Source organism: Penicillium chrysogenum (genome assembly GCF_028827035.1).
Source record: "Penicillium chrysogenum strain IBT 35668 chromosome Unknown utg000002l_segment0_segment0, whole genome shotgun sequence".
Classification (NCBI taxonomy): Eukaryota; Fungi; Ascomycota; class Eurotiomycetes; order Eurotiales; family Aspergillaceae; genus Penicillium; species Penicillium chrysogenum.
The window spans coordinates 6,826,023-6,852,339 of NW_026622750.1; the positions used below are offsets into that span (position 1 = coordinate 6,826,023).

General features: G+C 49.2%; 8 protein-coding genes across 8 annotated transcripts; 2 read left to right on the forward strand and 6 right to left on the reverse strand.

Annotated features, from left to right (window-relative positions):
• Positions 1–210: 210 nt before the first annotated feature.
• On the reverse strand, positions 211–7,783 carry ags2 (alpha-1,3-glucan synthase Ags2; the record flags this gene model as incomplete). The annotated part of the gene is made up of 6 exons (XM_056711572.1): positions 211–259; positions 319–829; positions 910–1,115; positions 1,178–7,135; positions 7,195–7,370; positions 7,433–7,783. The coding sequence occupies 6 exons, from the start codon at positions 7,781–7,783 to the stop codon at positions 211–213; spliced, it is 7,251 nt and encodes a 2,416-aa protein (XP_056569993.1).
• Positions 7,784–11,355: 3,572 nt separating this feature from the next.
• Positions 11,356–12,093, reverse strand: N7489_005821 (orotate phosphoribosyltransferase; the record flags this gene model as incomplete). The annotated part of the gene is made up of 1 exon (XM_056711573.1): positions 11,356–12,093. One exon carries the CDS (start codon positions 12,091–12,093, stop codon positions 11,356–11,358), a length of 738 nt encoding a protein of 245 aa, XP_056569994.1.
• A 725-nt stretch (positions 12,094–12,818) lies between these two features.
• On the forward strand, positions 12,819–14,703 carry N7489_005822 (methylenetetrahydrofolate reductase (NAD(P)H) MET13; the record flags this gene model as incomplete). Its single annotated transcript, XM_056711574.1, has 2 exons — positions 12,819–13,642; positions 13,695–14,703. 2 exons carry the CDS (start codon positions 12,819–12,821, stop codon positions 14,701–14,703), a joined length of 1,833 nt encoding a protein of 610 aa, XP_056569995.1.
• A 1,212-nt stretch (positions 14,704–15,915) lies between these two features.
• N7489_005823 (putative NTP binding protein) lies at positions 15,916–19,103 on the reverse strand (the record flags this gene model as incomplete). Its single annotated transcript, XM_056711575.1, has 2 exons — positions 15,916–16,529; positions 16,640–19,103. The coding sequence occupies 2 exons, from the start codon at positions 19,101–19,103 to the stop codon at positions 15,916–15,918; spliced, it is 3,078 nt and encodes a 1,025-aa protein (XP_056569996.1).
• Positions 19,104–20,138: 1,035 nt separating this feature from the next.
• N7489_005824 (uncharacterized protein) lies at positions 20,139–22,142 on the reverse strand (the record flags this gene model as incomplete). The annotated part of the gene is made up of 5 exons (XM_056711576.1): positions 20,139–20,197; positions 20,256–20,444; positions 20,670–21,137; positions 21,252–21,412; positions 21,787–22,142. 5 exons carry the CDS (start codon positions 22,140–22,142, stop codon positions 20,139–20,141), a joined length of 1,233 nt encoding a protein of 410 aa, XP_056569997.1.
• A 355-nt stretch (positions 22,143–22,497) lies between these two features.
• N7489_005825 (Nur1/Mug154 family protein) lies at positions 22,498–23,956 on the reverse strand (the record flags this gene model as incomplete). The annotated part of the gene is made up of 2 exons (XM_056711577.1): positions 22,498–23,604; positions 23,699–23,956. The coding sequence occupies 2 exons, from the start codon at positions 23,954–23,956 to the stop codon at positions 22,498–22,500; spliced, it is 1,365 nt and encodes a 454-aa protein (XP_056569998.1).
• A 324-nt stretch (positions 23,957–24,280) lies between these two features.
• On the forward strand, positions 24,281–24,960 carry N7489_005826 (H(+)-transporting V1 sector ATPase subunit F; the record flags this gene model as incomplete). Its single annotated transcript, XM_056711578.1, has 5 exons — positions 24,281–24,307; positions 24,364–24,398; positions 24,474–24,507; positions 24,594–24,731; positions 24,820–24,960. The coding sequence occupies 5 exons, from the start codon at positions 24,281–24,283 to the stop codon at positions 24,958–24,960; spliced, it is 375 nt and encodes a 124-aa protein (XP_056569999.1).
• Positions 24,961–25,536: 576 nt separating this feature from the next.
• On the reverse strand, positions 25,537–26,203 carry N7489_005827 (ML domain-containing protein; the record flags this gene model as incomplete). The annotated part of the gene is made up of 3 exons (XM_056711579.1): positions 25,537–25,626; positions 25,700–25,916; positions 25,986–26,203. 3 exons carry the CDS (start codon positions 26,201–26,203, stop codon positions 25,537–25,539), a joined length of 525 nt encoding a protein of 174 aa, XP_056570000.1.
• Between the last annotated feature and the right edge of the window lie 114 nt (positions 26,204–26,317).

Consider the following 26,317-nt stretch of genomic DNA (forward strand, 5'->3'; position numbering starts at 1 on the left):
GCGTGGCCATAACCTGGCGGGTTGCTTGCCAACTTCCCTGTCAACTCACATTATATCATTATATTAGACACTAAATACTTTGGGCTGGTGCTGTTTGAGCCACAACCACAACGAACAAGCAGTTATATCACCAATGTAAGGAAAATTGAAAAGACATTGCAGCTTGAATCCATTCCACCCACTTCCAACAAAAGAGAACCCCACATCTGTTCAAGGCTTCGATAACTGCTCCCTTCGGAAGAAAAGAAGAAAGCCACCACTGGAATTTAAACGTTAGACGATTCTCACAATAGCTTTCTTAGTAGGGGGAGAACACACCAGATTGAGAGCTGCAATAAAAGAGCAACCCAAAACCAAGCGTTACCTAACGCACCCGCACCAGCCGTGATATCTGGCGATATAGGCCCTGGTCCAATGTTGTTTGGTGCAAAGGCTCTTGCACAGATAGTCGCGATGGAGCCCAGGACCTGTGACACCAGAAGGGTGAAGCAGATATGCATACGTGTCAGAGTTTGCAGCAGAATCATACCAAATCCGAGACCTTGTAATGCATCCAAGATCCCGAGCCAGAGCCAAAGGCTGCGGGATACAAGAGCCCCCGAGGTATAACTTCCAGCCCAGGGGAGGAACAGTCCGGACCCCGATGTACCCCACCAGATTTGGGCCCAACGTGGAGCACCCAGACCACATGCGAGAACTGGGAGGATCCAACTATGGGACTTGGATAGTCTAGCTAGCAGGAAGAGAACCACTATCCAAGCAAAGCCGAAGAATGCAACGCAGAGAAGTAGGATTTGCCACGGGCTGGCGTGCTGGGAAATCCACAGGACTGTGGTGACCATTAGTGCAACCCAACGCATAGGAAGGGAGGGATGGTGGTGGGGGGTTCTGTATAAACTAGAGACTCACAATTCCAATTTCGACCATATGGGGCACTCAAAAAGAAGTTCTGGAGAATGACAACCACCCAATTCCAAAGTACTATCTTGCGTCGAAAGACAGATTTGTAGAACGATGGCATTTTACCGGGAGTTTGGCGATAGTAGTTTGGCAACCCGAAATAGACGATGAGACCAATTGCCCACAAAAAGAGCGTAATTGGGGTACATATCGCTCTATAGGAATGGTTAGCAAGACTTGGATCATTTGAGATGAAGGATTTCAATGTTATACGCACGTCATCCTCCAGGTGTTGGTGATGCTGCCCTGCACATCCATAACCCCCGCGTTGGTAGCTTTAGTCAAAGTTGAACCCCAGTACCAAAGAGCGATGACATAGGCTTGCTGTGTGCCTTGAATCAGACAAGCACGGAACACCCACTGCTTGACCGGTGCACCGCTTTCATCGCCGAAATTGAGGGCAAAGAAGATAGAGCCGCTGGATGATGCAGCAGCGTAGAGACTACTGCCAACATTTTGGATCCATCCGCGACTGTGTGAGTTGGGCTCAAAGTGTGCCATTCCAATGACCAAAAAGGCCGTTCCGTATAGGAACCATGGCACACTCAGAACGAGCACGGATTTGCAGTATCGGAAGAAAAACCACCATAGAATAGAAGTAATAAGGTAAACCGTCGCGATTCCGTACAACTTCGTGGCGGTCTGGCCGACCTCTCCGGTGAGAAGGGTAATCTGGTAGGAATTGGCTGCAATGATTTGGCCCAGTCCGAGGAAGAGAGAATACACTGGCCATTCTCCAATACGCATTTGCATCCATTTCTTCAGTCCCGTCGGTGGCACGTAGTCATCGCCTAGAAGGAATTCATCCGGCTGAGCATCCTTCCTCTCGCGCTCACCACTTTCATGAGATGTCGCATCGTCGTTGGTAACTGACCCGTTCGGGGATGTTCCTGCTTTGCCCCGATGCACTGACCCTGCTGGAGATCCTTGATTGAGGCCAAGGCGTGCATCACGGAATTTGTTGAACCATTTCTTCTCGCTCTTCTCAAGGTATTGCTCAATGCAGAGGTGGTTGTCTGAGTTCGCCCCATTAAGTTCCTCGAGTCTCTTTTCAAACACTCTGTAGTACTCGCCGTTGCTGTCAGTGAAGAACGGATCAACTTTTTGAAGTTTAAAGTCTTTCTTCTCTCCAACAACCGAATCGACAGATAGGGCAGAGGCGTTACCGAGACGGTTGCCTGGCTCTGCCCATGGGCGTGAAGGAGGAATAAGGGTGTCATCCGTCCCAACAGTGCTCGGCGCCGATGAACTAGAGGGCGTGTTGCTGCATCGGGCCAACAAGGAGCCTTGACTAGCACGTTGCGCCGATAGAGCCTCCTTGGTAAGAGCCACACCCGGAGGCTGGGGAGTTTGTGCACGTCCTGGGTCTGTTCCTTCAGGTGATATGGAATAATCATCATCGCCGTAGCAAGTGGCCATCATTTCGTCATCGCTGTTGTCTTCGGCTTCTGGAGTGGCTCTGCCAGCACTGTCGTCACCCTCGATAACACTGCCTTTCCCGAGGTCCGATCGACCGCGAGGCTCCATAGTGCCAGATACCGGCCGAACGCCGTGTGACATCTGACGACTGAGTCCCGACCTAGGTCGCCCATCGTATCCAGGGCTTGCGTCACGACTGTAGATCATAGAACTTCGCTGTAGGGATCCTGTAGTACCCGGGCGACTTGAGGGTTGTAATGGAGGTGTTGATGCGCCCGACCTTGTCGACGCAGCCTGCGGGGTCATCATCCCATAGATGGCGTTATATGCACCAGCAGCGGTGGACTGGGACTGAGCTTTGGCTCGTTCCTTTTGATGGACTCGAATCGATGTGGACTGTAAGATCCCAAGGTCTTCGATCCACTGGGCAACTGGGAATCGTTGTTTGGCAGACCTTGCGCGCATCATTGCACGTACCTCGGGCTTGGAGTTTAACGCACTATCGATGGCCAATTTGAACTGTTTCAACAGGTGGGAGGTCGTCGTGGACTCGACTGTATACCACCAGCCAGGCATCTGCCCGAGCCCGCCTACTCTGGCCCCTATACCAAGGGCACCCTTCCGACCGAATTCGACCGCGACAAGACCAAATGGTTCATCGCGTGAAGGAATCAGTGCAAAGTCTGCGCCGGAGAAGATGAACTGTGGCAGCACCGTGAACTGAGGTTTGGAGCACACTCGACCAGGGTAAAGCTTCATCATTCGGTCTAGTTTCAACGCGGCGAATTTGCCATATAAATCAATCAGGGGCCCGATGCAAATGAGCTGAACATGCTCTCGACTCTCTAATACACTAGGCAAGACATCGGCGATCAGGTCGATGCCTTTTTGCATAGACCATCTTCCCACAAAGACTAAGAGATCAGCGTCAGGTCTTTGCTCGAGGCCAGCCCATTCTTGAGCTTGGCGCTTTAGTTCTGCTCTGCGGTTCTCAAAGTCATTGTCGACGTTAATATCGCCCTCCTTATGTAAGGCTTTATCCCACTCGCCTGTGTCAGAGGGGTCGGGATTCGGTAGATTTCCAACTTTTCTTAAGCCCCAAAAGATGGGATATCGAGCATATGACCGCTTTCCATACTTCTTCGACACGGCAACAGCACCAAAGCCTTGTTGGTGAAGGCGAAGATAGCTTGCACCGGCATGAAGAATGTTGAAGATCTCGCCGAACTGAACATAGCGTGTTACAACATCCACATCAAGGTTGAAAACAGAACAGACTTCGGTTTTCTCCTTCTGTGTCCGCATAGGCCATAGACCTTGGAATTCGGCGTTGTGAAGCGACAAGCAAATAGGAATAGTCTCGGGCAAAAGATATAACGGAGCCACTGAGCCATGATAGTCATTGATGTGGTACATATCAACGGGAAACCGCTTCATCGCCTGGGCAATGCATTGATTCCAGGCAGAGTAGTAGATAGCGCTGTCGAGGTCGTCCATACGGGCTGGATAGGGCTCTGTGACGGATTGCTGGCGGAAAACGGGCGCATCCAGTAAAACATATGTGATGTTCCTCAGTTGGTGGTACTGGATCTTGATTTCGTATGAATTCCCTAAGATCATGACAAACATCGAATCTGCTTGTTTGTCGATAGGATATTTCACTCCACCGACACAGGGAATCACCCAGACAAGATCCTGATGCCCGAGCTGTTTCCCCATCAACTGTGCCATAACACCCAAGCCACCAATTTTGATCTTGATGGCCCAGTCGTCGATCTCATATTCCATAGTTGCAACGAGGACCTTTCGTCGGTGGCCAGTGCGATTTCCAAAAGCAGAAGTGCTTTGAAGGAAGTTTGACCTGCTTGCAAGGCGCTTGAAGGGATTTCTGGACTGTCCATCTTCCATGTAGCCGACCTTGAATTTGTTGATGAAGTCCATTGAAATGAGCGTCTTCTTTTCACTCACACCGACTTGGTTAAACTTGATCCGGTAGAATGTTTTCTTGAATATATAAGCGCAGGTTGATGCCGTGATAACGGGAACAATACAAAGAAGGAAAAAGAGGGCCATTTGAACGTATTTGGAGCCTGCAGGAACAAGCTTAAACTGCAAATTCGAGTCATCTAGTTGAATCCTCCAAGCAAGGTGCGGGTTGGGTGGATGATGAGTGATGTTTATAGTCGTCACACTGAGCGAAGAAGGTGGTAGACGGTCGAGGATTGAATCTCCATCGGAATCACCGTAGATGTAGCTTTGATCCGGTTGATTATCGGGGTTGATACCCCAGACATTCAACTGACCCTGGGCAGGCCATTCAGTCATAAAGCGGAATTTCCAGAGACCATCGGTATCTTGTCTCACGATGTTATCCAAGCCAGCATCATATCCGTACCTGTTGAAAGGCCCATTGAAAAAGAGATGAGGGAAGCGACGTCGGATGGCAGGAGTCCAGTCGGGTCCATCACCCTCTTGGACGTAGTCGCTACTGCCTGTGAGGCGGCTCCAGTACTCAATCCGAACGTGTTTCCCCTCCCATCTCTGTTTCTTCGTTCCAGACCAAGGCAGTTCTTGAATACTGTGGTTTCCTCCCTCGTATGGGAGCCATTGAGTGAAAGTACTACCCCAATTGGTAGAGTACCGATATTTGTCTGCTCCTGCTGCGTGTTGTGCAATGAAAAGTGTACCATCTTTGCGCTCATGAAGCAAGCTGCTGGAGTAGTTTGCCGTGGTAAAGATCATGGGATTATCGGACTGCCCAACTCGGATCAAGAAATGGTCGATGGCGTTGGTTGCTCTCCCATCGATACTTGTCGCATTGTTCACCGTCAATCTATGCACGCCATTGTAGACGCCGGTCAGGGTGGCCCTCCAAGACCAGGTAGATGGGATTTGGCCGGTCCAAGATGTAGTCTCCGGTTCAACACTCTCACAACTGACACTGTCAAGGTCCAAATAAGGCCATTCTCCAGTTTCAGTAGACGATTCAACTGATATTGAGTCGGTCACTATAGAGCAGTTCATCTCTGTGGAGAAGAACAAGCTGATATCCACTGATTCACTTTCATCCGGCGCAACAGCAGATAGCAACGGAGCATCGTGCCCAGGTAAGAACTTGGTTATCATAGGGCGAGGAGAGACGAATTTCTCTTTTCTGATGTAGGCTCTAAATTCGTACGGTTGAAGCTTCATACTGTCAAGGCAACCGTTGTAGTTATCGGAGCCGTTCAAAGCAAGTTTGACCGGACCCTCTTGCAGGGTCAACTCATCGTGGGGGTAGAACAGATTCTTCACTGTGGTGTTGGTATCGAACGGAGCAATCAATGCCGCAGTTGGGTCAGAACAGTCGAACTCATAGTTCACCGTTCGGTTTTCATTTTGGTATACAAACCAGACCGTTTGGTTGCCCATTTCTCCCAGATCCTGCAGCTGGTAATATGGACTGCGCAAGACAGACCACATGCCAGTTTCTGTAGGGACTCCGTTAGAACCCGGGAGATATATGTTGTGCGTTTGGTTCGAGAGTAGCTGAATCCACCACCCGTCATTCAGAGCACCAAAGTCCTGTCGCATTTGATACATGTGTTTGATAATGTTCCTCACGGGGTGAGCGGGATCACGGTGGTCGTATGTGACTGTCTCATCGTGGCATCCTAAACGTCCTGACTCGATAGGCCATTGGAAATATTGCGTGGAATTCAACTGGAAACATCCGTGATTTTTCCAAGCTGTGGCAGGAGACATTGCTTGACGGCCATAGATATAGTTAGCGGCCGAAGCATCTAAAATATAGAATGCTTGTTCCTCGCCCCATAGAAGCATGGGAATGCCCGGCATATGCAATGTCGTGATAAAAAGAGCCAGCAGTTGTCTTTCAATGCCGTATTCGACGGTTGGCCATCGGAACACATCCTGGTTAGTGGCTCCATACATATGGCGTGGATCAAATTTGCCCGTGTTAGCATTGACCATATCATTGGTAAGCACCATTTGATACCAGGCCTCAGTCCAATTGACTGGAACGTCGTAGCCAGCCGCCAAGTTACCATCCATACCCAAGAACCGGGTGAGGGAGCGATAGACAGAGTAATGAAATGCGGCAGCGTCGGTGGCCTGCTTGTTTTGATCACGAATAAAGTAATCCGGGTCAGAGGCATTCGTCATCATAAAGGCCTCCTCGAGAGTTTGGGACTGCATATCAGGCTGACGTCCTCGCCCGTGAAAGATAGAGCCGAGAGTGTTTCCACTTGTAATCTCACCCGGAAGGAAGAAATTATTTTTGCCCACACGGCGAGCACAGTCTCGATACGCCCCAGAGATATCCCCAAGAGCGTCGACGGTGGCTTGTGTAGCCTTGTCGTAACGAAAGCCGTCGATGTCGAAAGATGCGATGATCATACACGAATGGCGTATAAGTCTCTCCCTGACACTAGGCACCCATTCACGCAGCCGATCTTGCACAGAGGCAAATTTAGCGAGCTCTCGTTTCCAGTCAGGATAGACACCAAAGGCTTCGATGTCACCGTATTGGTCAAAATCACTGTCGTAGCATCCGCGCAGTTGATAATCGACATACTCATCCACAGGGTATCCGGTCTCATCCCAGAAGCGAGGATAATCGCATGTCTCATTGTAGGTGTTGCCATATCGGAAGTCGACATATTGACGGTCCGATTTCCAGGAAGCCTTGTGCTCTTTGACTGAAAATGGAGTGGTTGTATTCATGTACCCTTCAAACCCAATGAGATCTCCCATGCTACTGCTGTTAGATCCTTGTGACACCATAAGGGAAGACGATCAGACTGGAATGCTTACGTTGCGACGGTATTGTCAAAAATCACGTACATGCCGCGGTTGTGAATCTCCGTGATAGCTGCTCTCCATGTTTGAATTGTCCCAAAATGCTGGTCGAGTAGAGTAGTGTCAAGTGCCGAGTAGCCATCAGATCCCCACGGCTGGTTCATTAAAACCAAACCTGCGAGATAGAGTCCCTAAAAAGTTCGGTAGTTGGTTAATATTGGATGTCCCCACGAGTTCCATTCATAGAGCTAACCTTGATGCCCATTCCTTGTAAATAGTCCAAGGTGTCCAGCAGACCAACCACATCCCCTCCATGTCGCATTTGGTTCGAATTGATGTCATGTTCAAAGAGTGTGCCATTTACATTGTCGTTGGTTGGGTCGCCGTTAACAAATCGGTCAAGAAAAAGCGTATATACAGGGAAACGCCAATTTTCTGGAGAAGGGAAGTATGTGTGGTCGGGCCATTCTCCCCAGTAATCCGAAGGGTTGGTCGCTGTCTGATTCTCATTGATGTTATAAGCAACAAGAGTCTCGTCATAAGGCCAACTGATTCCTGGAGTTGCGAGAAAGGCAAGCACTGGGATTGTATATCTCCAATTCATGGTCGACAAACAATGTAGTAAGCCGCTCCAGTGAACCTTAGGATCGTAGCATGTGTCGATTATGGCGAAGAGCAAGAGGAAACTGATCCCACTGGAACTTCCGAGAAACAGCTACTATGTTTCACCATTCCCTGTTAGCAGGTTGGTTAATTTCTTCAGGAGGATATGGGAAGACGCTCGTGTACCCGACTGGTACGAATGGCAAGATATTCTCGGTCAGGTATTCTGAAAAGGAAAGATACTAACAGGCCAGAGATAACTAACAGTTTGCTTTCTCGGAAAGTCACAGTTGTGAAAGGGTGTTGACGAGTAAAAACGACTGGTATCAACGAGAGACTTCAATCATTTTCCTCTAAGTAGAATATGACCAATAGACCTCCAACCTATAGGAGCTCTCCCAAGTAGAAAAGAGGGAAAGAAAGGAAGTTGAGAGCTGCGGAATGGGTTAATAGAAATAAGAGAAACCTGAAAATGTCTGGGAGATAGTAGAGCACTACCAGCTGTGGTAAGATCACTCGATGTGGTTCAAAGGGAGCATGATACTTTACTGTCGACTTCCCCCAACCAAGTCTCCTGATGTTCTTTTTGGTTCCTAAGACTAGACATGAGCTACTTCGACGATTCTCGTTGAATCCCGGAATGAACGGTTAGAGTCGAAGCCGCAGCTGATAGGAGGCAAAAGGATGCAAGTACACGGAGCTCTGTCCGCGCGTTGATTGACATCCTAATTACCGTGTGCTATTTACAGAGCCCATGGGACTCAGGCGGCGAAGATCTATGTCTTACGAGGCGTCACCATCGCTCGGTGTTCAAGCAATAACCATAGTTCTCTGCATGGGACGGCCGCCACGGAATGGCCGTGGCTCGACGAGGCTAATCGAGCAATCCATGCATTGCAGGTATCACAAACAACTCGGTGAGACTGCCTTATGGATGGTGTCTAGAGCAACGGGGAGCCTGATCTGATCAGCGCCGAATATACATCCAGTCTTATCTTGGTCCAATTGAAACTTTGACGGTCGACAAACTAGACTAATTTTGCTACCAAAGTACTTGGGTTGAAGTACATTCCTGAACCATATATCATTGATATCGAACAATCGACGCGGTCTCGAACATTTCCTCCAGGGTCCTGGATGTGTGGTAGAGGCAACAGTTGCAGCAGAAATGCCGTCTAACGCGCACCAACTCTAAAATGGTGTCCGTCAGAGAAATAACAGGTTAGCTCGGTGTTTGAATGCACACAAAAACAAGATATTTTTATTTCCTATTGGGGTGGGTGCTTGGGTCCAAAGTTGTTATTCGGCCTGCATAAAGGTATGGAGTACATAGGTATACAGGATCCGAGCCTCCCTGTACGCTGCATTTTGTACTATTTTATAACGGCAGCTAATTCTTATTATTGGCCATATACTATCTTACAGAAAGCTGAGTCACTTTAACGGGTGTTCAAGTCACGGCTCGTAGATCTTGGCCGTTGAAACTCCCGAAACACTGTTTGCCCGTGTAGTGAGCCTTCCGAATAAGGAAATATGGCTACATATGCTGCATTAGCCAGCTGCAACCTGGCGTCCATCGTGAACACCGGGATGATTGATTCTAGAATTAGGTGGCCATCTATGGGTGATCCTAGCTTTTCGTGAGAGGGCAGTTGAATAAACATAGATGGTTGAGGGAGTTATTCATAGTACTTTCATTATTGATATATCTACTATTCTGCCAAGATTCCAAGTAGTAATCCAGGCCCCTAAGGTTTGATAATTGAATTTGAAACGATTCAGTGCTCTATTGGGATCGTGACACTAGATCAGAGACACTTAATGTTCCTATGTAGTAGAGTCAAAAACACAGAGGTAACACCATGTCACCTGTAATTCACTATTCCGAAAAGCGTCATGGGTTTATGTGTATTCACTGACCACGTCAACGAACCTCACGGCGTACTATTCTCTGGGGTACAGAATGGAACATAAGGAGGTATTATTAAATGAGATTGTTCCACTTATACTCGACGTACCTTGTTATACACATTAAGCAGAATATAATATAGAAATACCCCAAGACCTAACCACTAAGACACGGCATGTAATAGCCCTAAATTTTCGAGTCAGAGACCGAACAGATAGAACCTAACAACGTTCTGATCAGTCTCTTGGTTTCTTAAATCCGTTAAACTTATGAACTTGCTCCAGAGGCAAGCTGGTTGCCGAATAACCAGGCTCTTTACCATTTACTTGCTGGTTAGTTGAGGTATTGGTGTTGCTAGATTTTGGAAGCCGTCTGCCACTCGAATAGAAACTGAGCCATGCTAGTTGGAAATACCTACAAAGGTGGAGCTAGTCGAGCAATTATGTTTTTAGCTCTCTACTGAGTTGAAAATAACTAAATAGTCTCGGTCCTTCCCCCGGTTCCCGTGCTGTTACTCCTTGTGAAACGCAGGCAGCCATTGGGATATCACCGGAAGTGGCCATATATTATATGCATACACAGCACCGATTAGATGTCTCATTTAGAATCTGGGGGCAACCCTGGAAGGTCGCATTAGTGCGAGAGAATTCAGATTCAATCTAGTCTACTGTTCTCATTGGAGAAGCCTAAGTGCAAGGCCAAATTGCATACATATATATATGTATGTGTATTCACTGATCCATCTCCATACATATTCTTTTAGGCCGTAGCCGCACAAAACCAACGTCTTATCCACTGCAGTTACTTCTCATTGGAATCAGTGTGTACGGTGTCAAAGTATGTCCCACCATGTAACTGATCAAGTGATAAACTTGGTAGATACATATTGCCCGAGCGCCGTGTCTGATATATACATCTACCTACATAGATAGACCGTAGACTGCCTCATTCATTCTAAATGCGGTACTTGTATTGCTTTTGGGGTGTCAAACACAACACAGCACTAGTAGCATCTGCCGTGCTGTGTCGCTTGCCGCGTAATATCAATTGCCGTTATTGGCTTGCCGAGGTACTTCAATTCAGACTATCTATTTCTTTAAGCTTATGTGGAACATTGTCTTGCTCTCAGGGAATCCGACGTCCGAGCGGAACTAATCAGTTCAGGGGTGTGTTGGAATACATACAATATAGGTAGAAATATTCAGATAGTAAAAACATTTGCACCAACACACCAGATTATCAATATGCTCTACATAATTAGCAAGGCAGAGACCGCCGGTCCGGCATTCACAGCTCCATGTTTCCCGATTGGGGTATATCGCCAAGTTCCTCTTCAATATCCCTGATTCCTGACCGAGCACTGGTATGACCCGTTTGCCAGGAACCTTCCCGAGCGATCCCAAATCAAAAGTGCGAGCTTTGCTTACCCGCTATATCATGTGGTTCCAAGATGGGCAAATGGGAATGCCATTTGCTAGCTAGCCTATAGTATATGGTTGCGTATCGACATGTCAAATAATCCATATAGAAATGTGCCCGTTCCTTATTTGGATATGGGTTAATATTTAAGTAATAATATTTTCAGACTCCAAAATATCCTGGTATCCATCCTGTTGTCTTTGCTCATACATCATGCCTTTGATTTGGCGGATTCCAGCCGATGTCTATTGGGCACCGTAGCGCTCACGGTAATCCTTCAGTCGCTGGATCTCACCGGCGCCAATGCTATCACCCAGCTTCTCAATCAGGTCATGGAGACCGATAACTGACCGGATGGGGATCTTGCCACCAAGATCGCGCTGGGCAACGCCAATGGCGCTCTTGGGCTCGGTATCGCTGACACGTTCCTCCCGATCCAGCAGGACAACGACACCGGCGACAATACCGCCTTCCTTCTCAATGATACCGACAGCCTCACGGAGTGCAGTGCCAGCAGTGATGACATCGTCCACAATAATGACCCGCTTGCCCTTCAGCGGGGCACCGACAATGTTTCCACCCTCGCCATGTGCCTTGGCCTCCTTGCGGTTGAAGGAATAGCTCACATTGTCCCAGGTAGTCTTGCCGGATAGGGAATCCCGCACAGCGAGCTCGTTGGTGACAGATGCGCAAATGGGGATACCCTTGTATGCGGGTCCGAAGATAATGTCGAAGTTGGGCTGAGCGGTGCCGTCGGCATTGGTAGTGACGAAAGGCTCGGCGGAGAGGACACTGGCGTATGCAGCGGAGGAGGCCCGCAGCAAAGGTGCAGTGTGCAGGAGGGAAGAGGTGAAGAAGTAGGGCGATTCGCGGCCGGACTTCAGGACATAGGTGCCGAACGAGAGGACATTGTTGGAGATGAGGAGAGGTAGGAGGGTGGACTTGTAGTCCTGATCGGCAGATGGGGGAGGAACAGTCGACATCTTGGAATCTTGGAGTTGCGATGGACGCTAAATTGAAGCAATTGTCAAAGAGTCAAAGAGTCAAAGAGTCAAGGTCAACGAAATTCAAGTCGGGAAAATTTTGCCGGAACTTCCTTTTCTATGGCGGGGCAGGCGGTATGGGGCTTCATATTGCGCCTTATCAGGTCAGAGAAACTGATTTCTGCTATAAAAGTCCCATTGCCAGTTATTTTCTGATAGAAAAAGAGCAGGAAATGAAAGAAACACATAATATTTCCTATACTATGCACTTTATTTTCTTAATTCCCCCTAAACCCCCCCTTAATTCACCTTTAAACAAACAAAACACGTGCTCCGATGGCCGGCCTTCCCCGCCAAATGTTGTCCCCCAAAATGTTCCGCTCACCGGAATCCCTCAATTCCTCTCCTTCACTCTCCCTTGGAGCCTCGCAATTCCTTCTTTTAGTCAATTTTTTTTTTTACCCTCGAATTTTTGTTTTATCCATTCCACTTCATTCCTAGGTCCTGGACATTTAGGTGTCACAGTACACTGGGATTGTGCTCAGGCTCTCAGATAGCAGAAGTAGTCTGTCTCATCTGCACAGGTGTTCCAAGTTCCACAAACAATTTAATTAATTATTGCTAGCTGTCGGTATGTTTGTTCAAGAGCACAAAGACAAATCCTTGAATCGGTGGCTTCTTAAGACTATATGATATGCTTACGAAGACTAGATTAACCCGACACGATGCATATCCGAGAGAAGCTTGCCAAAAACGAGGCGGAGGGAAAGACTGGAATCTCCTTCGAGTTCTTCCCTCCCAAAACTGCCCAGGGTGTACAGAATCTTTATGACCGAATGGACCGCATGCATGGGTTGGGTCCTTCATTCATCGATATCACCTGGGGTGCTGGTGGTCGCTTATCGGATCTGACTTGCGAGATGGTCAGCGTGGCACAATCGGTCTATGGCTTGGAGACCTGCATGCACCTAACTTGCACAGATATGCCGGTGGAGAAAGTTGACCAAGCGCTCCAAGCTGCCTACAAAGCTGGCTGCACCAACATTCTGGCTCTTCGGGGAGACCCACCGCGAGAAAAGGAGGCATGGGAGGCGGCGGAAAATGGATTCTGCTATGCGAAGGATCTGGTCAAATACATTCGGGAAAAATATGGCAACCACTTCGACATTGGCGTGGGCGGCTATCCCGAGGGCGCCGATGACAACACCGATGTGGACCAGCTGATCGATCACTTGAAGGAGAAGGTTGATGCGGGCAGCTCTTTCGTGGTCACTCAGATGTTTTACGATGCGGAAAACTTCATCGAATGGGTGAAAAAGTGCCGAGCCAAGGGGATCAATGTCCCCATCATCCCCGGTATCATGCCCATCCAGACATACGCTTCTTTCATTCGTCGGTCCAACTGGACTAAGGTTAAAGTGCCTTCTGAGTGGATGGAGGCCCTTGAGCCGGTCAAGAACGATGATTCCGCGGTTCGAGATATCGGAAAGACTCTGATCGCCAATATGTGCAGGCAGCTGATCGCAGCTGGTATCAAGCACTTGCACTTGTAAGCTTACTCTACTACTCTTCTCAACGACATTTCCTAACAAATTGCCTAGCTATACTATGAACCTGGCTCAGGCGACTCAATTGGTTCTCAAAGAGCTCGAACTTACCCCGTCGGAAGATTCCCCCATTCAACGCCCACTGCCCTGGCGGCCTTCCCTTGGCCTTGGCCGAAGATCAGAGGATGTGCGACCAGTATTCTGGCGCAACCGGAACTCATCATACGTTGCTCGTACTCAGACATGGGACGAGTACCCTAACGGTCGCTGGACCGATTCTCGTTCCCCTGCGTTCGGTGAACTCGACGCTTACGGTGTGGGCTTGAAGGGCACAAATGAGCAGAACATCAAACTTTGGGGCGAGCCAAAATCGATCAAGGATATCTCGGATATCTTTGTTAATTTCTTGACGGGCAAGCTTGACCGACTGCCGTGGAGTGACTCACCAATCACGACCGAAGCCCACGAAATCCAGGAGGACTTGCTCAAACTGAACCAGCGCGGATTCCTGACAATCAACTCTCAACCCGCTGTCAATGGAGTCAAGTCATCCCATCCAGTGTATGGATGGGGCCCGAAGAACGGTTTCGTCTACCAGAAGGCCTACCTGGAGCTTCTGGTCCCCTCCAACTTGATTGATGAGCTCATCACACGCATTGAGAAGAACGATGATTTGACCTACCACGCCACCAACAAGAAGGGCGAGCTTAAGACCAACACACGTGACAGCCCGAATGCCCTGACTTGGGGTATCTTCGCCGGACGAGAGATTATCCAGCCCACAATCGTCGAGACAGTCAGTTTCTTGGCCTGGAAGGATGAGGCATACCTTTTGGGCGAGCACTGGTCCAAGTGTCATGACGCAGCTAGCCCTAGTCGCCAGCTGATTCAGCATGTGATGGAGGACTGGTATCTTGTCAATATCGTCGACAACGACTTCCACAGATCTAACGCTGTCTTCGAGTTATTCAATGGCCTCGAGATCAAAGATCTCAGCGTCGAGGTGGCTGGAAAGCCATTGACCAACGGCCACGCCGAACCGAACGGCGTTGCTGCCAACTAGACCAGTTCCCTTCCCGAAGTCAACTCAGAGCCAGTTGCTACTCATTCACACCCTCGACCCCCTCGACCCCCTCGGTCGTATGCCATCTTTGCAAACATCTCATAACAACTCAACATCTTACCTAATTCAACATCACTCATCTCAACGATAACACAGCCCATACAAACAACTACTCCAACACATCTCGGGCTCCCCCTGCAATGTCTTATGGCGTCACGACTGAAGACCTCTCAACGATTTCTTCCTCAGCGTTTTCATTTCAACATAATGTACCGATACCCCGTCTCTTTTAACAATGGCGCTTCGTCGATCGGATTCTCTTTTATTTTCTCGGATCTATTCTTGTTGGGGCCCGGAGCTTCTCTTCTGGACTATTTGATGTTTTCTGTTTGGCCTAGTACAGTCCAGAAGAATGGAGGAATTAAAAAAAATGAAAGAAGAACAAAAATTCAACATAATATTGCCCTTACGGCCCATTCCGTTTTTATCTTTGTGTTTCTTCTGCGCTTGGTCTCAATTCATAGAGCTGGCAAGGGCGGCCATCACGGCCTACAGTAGCCTAGCCATGCTTTTTCCCCTTGCCTTTCACCTTCTGCTTTCTTTTTTCTCTTCACATCAGCGCATGGGAAATGTTTGAGAAACGGACCTTCTATGTTTGAATTCGGTGTCTTTTCTCTGCGTTTGCATTGCTTTCGCAAGATCATTCCGGGCTAGCATACAGGACCATTCAACACCAGGATGACGGAGTTGGGTCTGTTTTTTTTTTTTTTTCGTCTTTGAATTTTTTGACAGCAAAAGAGAGAGAGCATCATACACGAGTCGGATTCTGGGGAGGACACAACAAAAGTCTGATAATATTTTATTTCCCTCTTCAACATGGGAGAGAGTCGACGCTGGATCACATCCCTGTGTGTTCAGGGTCTTCGGCTTTTGTGTCTCGGTTTTGGGTCAAGAAGCTCAATATCAATGCAAGTTGTTGTCTACTACATACGTTGGCATACACAATGATAGATGGCTTCATATGGAATATCTAAGGTTGAGAGCTATTTAACGATGAGCTAAGAATACAGCCAAAAGACACAATTAGGTGAGTAGGTAGAACCGCTCGAGACCAGGACAAAGAGTCGAAAGCAACAAAAACGACCACTTCCAAACTCGAGACCTCCAGAGAAGCAATCTTGTACAAGCATACAGCAAAAGGTCTGGCTGATTTTACATTATCAGGGCACGGCCAACACACTGAAAGACCCACGCAAACGGCCTGGCAAACCATGCAATCCAGCTGCTCACTAGAACAACATAGCCAACAGTACGGGCCATCAGCATGGCTGCAAACCCAAGAATCAAGAGATATACAATGGCTTGAAGAAGCTCCACCACGAACCGGGTAATAGCCTGGTCACGGCGAGGCTTGGGCCAGGCGCCTGTGGCCTGGTAGTGAGAAACCGTGATGTAGATGCATTTGGACACATTCCAACAGTGGCAAGTCATGTTCAGGGTGTTATTGACCACAAATTTGACATAAGGGCTGTCGGTGCCCATCCGGAGAGCTTTATTCACCTGGGTGACAGCAACAACAAGAATATTGAAAAGAAGTGAAAAAGCCAAAGGGTGGAGTCCCTGTCCGTCGGAACCATCCTTGTCTTCAGAGTGCATGTCACCTAGGTCGGCAGAGACGTCTGTGATGTTGGATTGAAGAGACTCCTTAGGACTTGCAACCTGAAGACCATCGAGTTCGGCGATCTCCAAGACTTTACCGGAAGTATGGAGACGAGGCAGGGCCTTCGCCTGCTCTGCCTTTTTGGTGAAGCATCGGGCGTCTTTGCCTTGGGAGAAGAAGACTTTTCAGGCGCGGGTGGGGTTGTAGATGTAGACTTGCAGATTTTCTCCAATGTTGACGGCTTCGCTAGTGCAGAAATCTTTTTAGTTGACAAACGGGGTTTGTCAGGTTTGGCTGACGAAGGAGGTTCCTCTGACAGGGTCACTCTTTTCGTTGTTGGTTTGCTTGGGGCAGGTGGTCGTGAAGAAGGCTGCTTACTTTCCTCCGGTTTGTTCTCCGGCGTGGCAACTTTTGGCGGCGAAGGAGGCCTGTTTGCCGGGACCGGTGAGGTTCCATTTGTTGACCGAAATGACCGTTCTGACCGTGATGATTCCGAATTGTCCCTAGACGGAAGAATTGGTGGAGGACTTGGCGATTGCTTCTGGTCCGAACGCTGGGGAGACCCCGAAGCATGCCGTAAGGATTCGGCGCGTGTGCGAAGGGACTCAGTCCTGTTGCGCAGGATTGCAGCAAGGCTATCCGTGGGTGACCTGACTAGCCCTGACGGTTTTGCGAGCCCGGAGGTACGGATGAAGCCACGGATAGTATTCGACGTTGTGCCTGCTGCTCGTTCTGAACAGCGATCTTGCGCATGATCTTGGTTCCGATCCTCCTCGTCTTCGTCTTTGGTCCTGGTGGAGACGCTGCTGACTGGCAGCGTTTGAGAAGTTGTCAAGGTACGCCCTGTTGGCCTGATATCCACGGTGGGTTCCCCGGGCCGCAATCCTGACGGTGTGGAAATCATCTGAGCCTTTGCCCGGACGGCCTTGATGGCCTCGGCGGTAACTGTGTGGTTTGTGCCACCAGGACGACGCAGCCCTTGCGGCTTTGGCGAAGATGCTTTGTTGTCGGGCGTGGGAATCATAGTGCGTGTGATAGTGGGTGTGATAATGAACACATCGTCGTCCCCCAGATTTTCTTCCTGGCTTCCGGACCGCTGGGGTGTATTGCTGGTAGGATGGTAATTCTCCTTGCTTGAGTCCTGCGACCTCGTCCGCGGAATTGGGGATGGGTTCTGGGAGCAACTCTGATCCTGGCACATGACTGACGGCTTCGAGCATTGGGCAGGTCTCGTATTCTGAGAAGTTTGTGGTAACTCTTCTCGAAGGACTGTAGTCCCCTCGTCTCTGTGGGCGGGTTGTCGGTCTGTCGCTTTCTTCACTTCCTTCAACACCTTTTGCTTGTTCTTGGAACCTAGGGCCAATGGGGGTGGGTGGAGACTGGCATCGTCTGAGGAAGCGAACCTGAGGATTTCGTCTGGGTTCTTCTCCCCGGATATTTCCCTGCAGCCTAAAAAAGACCCGTCGGCGTTTTGGAGGGATCGCTTCTCCTTCGGTTTTGTGGGCGACTCCTCCCAAATTGTGCTAATCCGATTACACCCGATTTCATCGGGGCTATAGTAGCGGTTGGCTATTTGACGTTGCGGCGCAGTCGTGGACTGGGGCTGGGGCTGCTGGAGGTGAGGCTGTGAAACTGGCTCCGGCTGAGCGTTTTGCTGAGGCTGCGGCGAAGGGCAATGTTCATCTCGCGACAAGGTCGGCGCTTGAGGTCCCTCGTACACCCCATCGTATGTGTTGATGGCCCTTGGGCTCTGTGCTTTTTGTTCGCTAGGGTTGAATCTGATCTCGGGAGACACGTTACGACTAGGCACTGTGTCCGGGTCTGCCATTTGCCCACCATCCCGGTGTACCCGTTCAATGCTTCTTTGATACTCGGCAATTTGTTGAGCCGTCATCATTGGTGGATTGGGATCCTTTGCAGTTGGCATATTCACAACGAATCGGTCTTCCCAGTCAGTGATCGAACTGTTCTCGGCGGACACTGGCGAAACGGAAGGATGAGATCGAGCGCTAGAGTCAGTCGTCGCGTCCGTCCTTGATGATTTCAGGGACGCGGTTTCGGTAACATCCATGAGTACCCATTGGTCGTCTTTCTTCCGCCATTTGCTTTGGCTGTCCACAGGACGAGTGGAAGCATCGTTCCTCGACCCTTGTGCGGGACTGCTCTTGACAGTGCTTGGACTCGGGATGCCGGATCGTGGGGTACCTGCCCGGGGACTTGCCCGATCTTGACTAGTGCTGGCAGGAGGTCTGCTGCGGTGGTAGGATATGCCTGAGTTAGGAGATTGGTTATTGTCGCTTTCCTTGCTCTTGACACGTCTCGTTGATAATGGCGACTCCTGCAATTTATCCCGGATTTTCCTCCAGTATTGATCGTGACCTTTGTCCAACGGCCCAGACTGGTCACCGAGCCGTCCCGAGGAGTGACTGGCCGGGAACAGTTTAGGAAGGGCAGTGGGACTAGTCGTTTGGTTTGAATCATCTTTACGACTTTCGGCGAGACTCCTCGGGACTGGCAACTTGGTAGCTTTTGGCAGCTGGGAGATATTCCCGGATGCGCCTCCTGACACAGCATATTCTGGTGATCTTCCTTCTTGTCGGTATCGAGGTGGAGGTGTTGCTGAGGCCTCCGTCGAAGACTTGTACTCGGCTCGGTACGCTTTGTAGGCACTTTGGCGTATAGGTCGTGGTGAGAGATTCACGAGGTGTCCATCGGGAAGTTTGACAGGAGCTTCGTCCATGTTGGGCGGAGACTGAAGTGATTGTGGTTGGTGTTGCAAATGCTATGGGCACAGCACAATGAGTAGTCGTCCTAGCCCATGCCGTGTATGAGCGAGAAGTAAAGAGTGGGAAGAGAGTAGTCTGTCCCTGTGTTGGTTCTCCTGAGCAAAGGTCTATGTCGGCGGCTGTCGAAGGATACGATAGACTCAAATGAGCGGGGCGATCCAAAAAGACTGAGAGATCTTCATAGGTGATCGCGCTCATAACGCGTAAGAATAATGTGTCGGAATGCCCATGAGGAATGCTAACCCCTGGGGGAAATGCTGAAATAACCCATCTGGAATGGGCAGTTTCCTCGTGAGCCCCACATTTCAAGAATGAATTGCATCACCTGTAGAAGTTGAATAGCTGAAGTTTGAGAAGAAAGTGCGATCCAGATATCTGAAGGTGGCGTTGAGCATTGTGGTAGAGGGCGATTGTCTACTCCGTACGGATATAGAATCCAATGAATCAATGGCTCGATTAGTTACATGTATTGAATTCCTGCAAGCTCGACTGGCACATTCTGCCCCTTGGGTTCATGACTGATTCTTTGCAGATGGTTGGCAGTAAACGGGTAGATATTTCAAACGGTATAACGCGTTACTTGTACAGTGTCTCACATCTTGGACTTCCCTCGGAGCCATATCATCTCGAAATCGACGGAAATTAAGGTGAAAAAGAACGTAAAGGTTTTGTCTGAAGGCAAGCTAAAAATTCTCCTGGAGAAATGGAAAGTATCCTACACATCGGGGGGAAGAGTCACGGGGTCATCTTCCATGGACACATCCTTTGAAGTATTCCTAGACGCGTAAGACGACTGGGAAACCGCCTCCCCTCATAATAAAAGCAATCATACTCGTGATACGAGAGTAGTTCCCACCAGGCCTTTTCGTCATGATAACTTTGGTGAACTGTTAACATTAGCTAGGTAGTTCTGTGAGATTTCGGAATTTATTAATATACCTCGCTCATTTCGTTAATCCGAAGAAAACGGAACTCCTCGCCATCGGTACTCAGACGTAAACTGTAGAGTTCCGAGAAGGCTGGGTCCTTCTCTCTTGGTGGACACAGGCTGGAAATAGAACTTACAGTTAGTAAAAAGCTTTCCAACAGAATCCATAAAGACTTACCCATATATCCTAAGGCCTGGTCGTCACCTTGGCTAGCAAGGCCAAGCTTCTTCGCCTCGACAAGGACCAAGTTAATAGCCTTGTCTGCGCCGCCCTTATCTCCGTACCACAATGTATAATCGCAGGTGCCCTTTGCTTGGTACACCTTCCCCTTAGGGGAAACGGACGAGAGGTTAGCGAGGTCTCCATCTGAAGATTCAATGGCCATTGGCCATTGTTTGGATACGGCACAACTGTATCTAACAGAGCGAACAGAATGTTGTTAATGATACAGCGTGTAGCTGCTTCATTCTGTGTTGAAAGGCGTAAATACTTATTGGTGATTTCAATCATTTTCTCTATCAGTTATTAGTTCCAGCCTAATAAAAGCATCAAGCCGCTTAGAGAAATCTCTAGGATTCGGGAATGACTTACGGGCAGAGTCAGGCAGCTCCACCGTCGGGAGTGGGCATGGGGGCCACGGTTGAAGTTCAAGGGATTCTTCGCCTTGCTCTTGCAGTCCGAAGCCATTGACGATGTCAAACCTGGCCGCCTCACCAATAGGAAGCGTTTCGATGGGCCCAGCCTTCTGAATCAATGAAAGCTCGTTTGCCTGCTCAAAAGCCTGGAGACCGACCTCCCAGAGGCTTTCAGAATTTCCTTTCTGGACAGATTCGACGACGTCGTTGAAGACTTTCTCCGCAATCTTCGCAAGGATCTTGGCCTTTTGGGTCTGTTGTCGCCGGTCGCTTTCAGACTCCGACTTTGTATCGACTTCCTTTAGCTTCGTCAATCTCACGCAGTCGATGGAAGATGGTTGTAAAGGAACCTTCAAGGCGGCAGAGCTACTCAACGTGACGAAATAGTGCCAGGTTAAGTATACGGGATTGATGGGATAGAAAGCTGCGGGAGATTAGAAGCTAGATCTGTAGCGGGTTTAGCTTGTCCGGTGGGCGACGGCAAGTCTCGTGCGGATGTCGTATGATTCTGTGGGAAGTTCGGTGAAGGGACGGTCACAGGTTATCTGGACGGTCTTGATATGTTCGACGGATGTATCTGATGGATCAAGGGAACTTGAACGATGCAGCGCCTTAGGGGAGATGAAGTCGATATGGGTGGAAGAGGTGACAGACGGGACGGTCCGGTCCTGCCAGACGATCCTCTGACCTACCTCCTGCCTGAGGTGTCCAGGGAGAGATCCTCGGTGCTGGGTTTACACCTTATTATGCTGATTCCTTCAGAAACTAACTCCTGGGGATGAATATGATGGATAAGGGCATGAACGTGATGGAATAGGAGAGGTCTGAATTTCCTAAGAAGGTAGGTATGAATACATACATACCTAGGTATGTAAGTATTATGGAAATATTATGGAAGGCGGGATTGTCTCTGTTTATGCTGGCATAACCAGTACCCCCCATCAGAAAGAATATCTTTCCTCCATGATGATTCCATTTCCTTGCTGCACAACATCCCCCATCAAGTGGCAGGTCGTCCCCGACCTGTTAGGACATCCCTGTGACGCATTAGAAACTCGTGTACAGCGTCTCACCACCATTCCCCATCATTTTTCTCTTCAGCGCGACGTGCAACTTCCTCTCGTATCGCGTCGGCTTTGTGGGGGTTGTATGCCCCGGATTCACCCTGAACGTACTCGAGATGACGAAACGGATCCCTGTCAGTCATGTTCCGGGCCATATTGATGGCTTCTCCTCTTTGGGTTGCGTCGGAAGTGCGCTCCACACGGACGTGTCCGTAGCCCTCTCCTGTCTCTTCCCTGCGCGAGAATTCTTCACTTAGGGCCTGCCTCTCGTGGGGGCTGTATCTCGAAGCTCGGTTTCCCTGAGACTGTCCCAGTCTGTAAATGAAGGTCATAGAAATCCAGGTTGAAGGCGCGGCGTCTCGCATTCTCAATTTTTTGATCACGGATTCACTTGGAGATGCTCTGGACGGGATCCTTCAGGACCTTCTCCATCGGGACTGATGATGCTCTGGTTCCAACGGAACGGGATGGAGAGACAGCTGTTCGACGGCTAATGTCTGGTGTTGGATTATGTGGACTTCAATCCTCCACAATCGACCTCTCAGACGTAAAATGTAAAGTTGTATCAGGCATAGCCTCAATTAAAGATGGGGATAAATGTACGATGGGTGTGAAGGGTGCTGCTATCGTGTCATTGCCGCGCATGCCTTGGAGAAAACTGCGCATCTGGGTTGGCAAAGTTTCATGCTTGTGTAAATGGAATTCGGTCATTCATTAGTCTTAGAACCGGCCTGCTTCTCGGCGGTTGCTGATGTTATCTGATCTATTGATGGTGGCTGGGTCACCTGGGTTCATTCCTCCCGGCACACTGCTTCTTTTCAGCGGACTGGAGCTCCGCATCAATGGAGTTGTGCCACGCTCCTTGTAAACAAAGTCTCCATTGCTTTGTAAGCGGCGATCGAATGAAGTTGTCGCAGACTTCCTCAGTGGAGAGTTTGCGTGGCTGTAAATACCGAGGCTTCCTCCATCACCTGTTGTTGTTGCAGTAGATCGGAACTGCGGTTGCCGCATTGTTGTGCGACTAGTACCTCGAGCCATCGGCGAGCCATCTCGGGACATGCTCGGGGTGTTGGTTGGTGGACCCTGGAACATAGAGGACATCGGAGTCGATGCAGTCGGCTGACGGACCGGGGTGAAACCTTCTGGGTCGACGTGCTTCAGGTAATTAGGGTTGGGACTGGTCTTGAAACCACGGTTAATGATGTGGGCTGGGCTGTAAGTCTCGACCCTGTTGCACTCATCCTCAGTCTTGGGCGGTTCACCATACGGATCCGAGAACTGCGTGCCAACATCTCTCATCAAGGGATGCGTCCGAGGTTGTACATATTTAGTGTCATATTCTTTGAAGACCTCTTTGTGTACAACCTTCTGGTCCTTGGCTTGCTGTGTATAAGAGGAAGAAATGAAGGACATCTGCACAGACAGAAGAGCTGTCAAGACGATCGTTGTCACAATCGTCACGCTGGGGCGTGGATCGGAAAGCTGGGTCGGGAGGAACAGCCAGTATACCAAGACGTGTCCTGGGCTAAACAAGCAAAAGAGTCGGAGACAAAGTGGCGAAGGATCCCAAATTGCAAGCTCCCAGACATCCCGCTGTGCATCTGGGTGGGCTCTCGAGTGTGCCGATTCCGTTGATAGCGCCTTGGCGATGTATCGCAGGGGAGACGGCATCATGGGGCTCGAATCAACGCGTACACGATGTGCTGATGGTGTCGCCGGGTTGTTATCGATGGAGTTCTCAAACAGACGATAGTGCCTCGTCTTCTGAAATGTGTAGATAGCATTGGCCGTAGAGGCAACGGCCATCAAATGGACGATGAATGAGGCCTAAGAAGAACAATCACGGCCGATTAGCTTTTCATGGATATCGCGAATAGTTGGGCAACATGAGTGATATAAAGATAGGAAAAGAATAACGTACAAGCCACCCAAGTAGGGATGTGCCGTCGTCGTCGCCGAACACATCGTCAAAAGCCTTGCTGCCACCGGACCGACTATTTGCTCGCGCGATAAGGAATATCACGTTGAGCGCAATACCAATAGGCAGAGCCCAGTTTTTCTCCAACTGATCCCAATCACCGCCTTCAAATTCCTCGGAAAGCCAAAGCAGAAAGTCATATGGATTGAGGTGTGAGCGTATGCGCTCGGAGAGCGGACGGCGGCGTACAAGTCGAGGCATGATGTCGGAGGATGGGAGTCGTAGTAGACGGAAGCTGTTCCTCAGCAGCTTCGTCTTAATCAAGAAGACGATGCAAGAGCATCAAAGGTGAGAGGCGGTTGAGTCAAAGGTCACGATTGTTTTGTGGACGTGAAGCCCTGCAGTAAACAAATCTGAGAACCTTGGAAATTGCATCAGCTTATGTAATGCGCAGCTCCCGGCGATAACCACGGTGATCAACGGACAGCTGGACCAGATCTGTCATTTACCTGATCTATCTCGAACTTCCAGTTCGAAGATTGTGTGTCTCGGAACTCTCAGCCCTTCCATTTATTTCCCCTCATCATGGCGGCATCGGCCGCAACATCCAAGGTACTTGACATCGATTCAATGGAATGACCCCTCCGATCGCTAACTCGGTACCCCAGGAGCGGCAATTCCTTGCTGTCATTGGTGATGAAGAGTAAAGACCCTTCCTACAAATTGCTCGTCCTCGAAAAGGTTGTGCCCAGCTGACCTAGCTTAACCTATAACCCAGCTCCGTTACTGGTCTTTTGCTCGCAGGTGTCGGGGTATGAACTGTTCACTACCCCATCTACGTCACATCTCCATGACATTTATATGAAAAGCCACCCTAACTTACTGGCTCTTCTTACAGCATGTCACCGAACCACCAGACTCCCAGAGAAACTTCCTTGTCGTTGATTCCAAAACCGAGACCTCGGAGATCGAACGGGCGTTCCAGAACTTCACCCAGGAGAGGAAAGACATTGCTGTGCTCTTGATTAACCAGCACGTTAGTTGCTTCCTCGTATCTTGCGCTAGATATTTACAGCGTCCCATCCCATTGCGTACATGTTCACTAACGGGTGCCGCAACCTCAGATCGCAGAACGCATCCGCCATAGCGTCGACGCATTCGCCGATCCTTTCCCGGCTGTCCTCGAAATTCCCAGCAAAGACCACCCCTACGACCCGGAGAAGGACAGCGTTCTTAAACGCGTGCGTCGTCTGTTTGGAGAGTAGACTTGTTTTACATGAATCTTTGTCTTTGTCATTTAGCCGGGAAATGGCGAGTTGGTTTCGCCGTTCCGCCTCCAGGATTTAAACATCACCTGAGGATCTCAGCGTTTGAGTATAGTCGGGAAGAGAACATGGAAATATCAGAGAGGGAAGATACCCAATGCAACTGAGAACTCATATGATTCGTATACCCCTTTACATATATTCTCTTCCCGGCTCTACGATTTAACATATGTTGGGTGGTCAGTGGAGATGACGTGATTGTATATGACAGCCACAGACATGTGGCCGTCAAGCTTTAGTGCCGTACTCGCGGTTTATACAGACGATTGTAAAAGTATAACAGATGCGAAAAGCGTAAAAATGAGAAAGTAATGATATCCGAAAGTACTGCAAAGCGTTATAGAACTCGAAACAACAGATGCGAATATTGAAGTAGTCATAAGAAGGGCGTGGAAAAGAGCATTGCGGATGTTTGGCCCCCGAGTCAAGCACATAAGCTAATGACGTTGACAGTTTAGCAAATCGAGAGAAGCCACCTGGTGAGTGGATGCAAAGCAATGTCCAAAATAGACAGGATCAAAAGTGAAACACGATGTCATCGGCCTTGAGGCAAGTGACTTGGTTCTGCTCCTTGTTGTAAACATCAGCAAGAACGGAGTATTTGCCCTGTAAAAAGGACTTTAGCTGTTTGGTTTACTCTGAGACGATTGTAAAAAAAAAAAAAAAAAAAACAGCGTACCGGTGGGATCTGCTTGGGCAAGTCCACTTCCTTCGTCAGAACCATCTCGCCCTTCTCTAGGGGACACTCCAGGTCCACATTTTTGAGCTCATCACAGAGGTCCACGGTCTGCTTGATCAAAGTGATGAGACCCCACTTCACTTCCAGGTTCACGGTAGCGCCCTTCTCGATTCTCTCGAGCAAGGTACCTTTGGCGGAGATTGTTAACGTCTGTCCTCTGTTATCACCGAGAGGTTAGCTATCGGAATCTACTACGTTTAGATAATACTCTTCGTGGACGACGTACGGTAGAGGCGGGTTGGGTGCCAGATCCACCGACTCGATCTCGAGTTTGTAGTTGTCTGGCTTGGCACAATACTGCAGGGGGTTTTCACCCTTGACTGGGTACTTCTCATTGTCGTTCGCCTTCAGTGAAGCCTGCGTGGGATCGAAGATAGATAATGCGGCTGCATTTGCAAGAGGAGCGGTAAGAACCAAGAGGCTGGCGGCTGATAAGAACTTCATGCCTATGATAGTTGTAGTTCGGGAAAATGAACACAGATGGTGGATATCTCAGGTATGTGCAGTCAAGTAGCACCAAAAGAGTGCGTTCAAGGTTCAGAAGGGGTATGGAGTTGG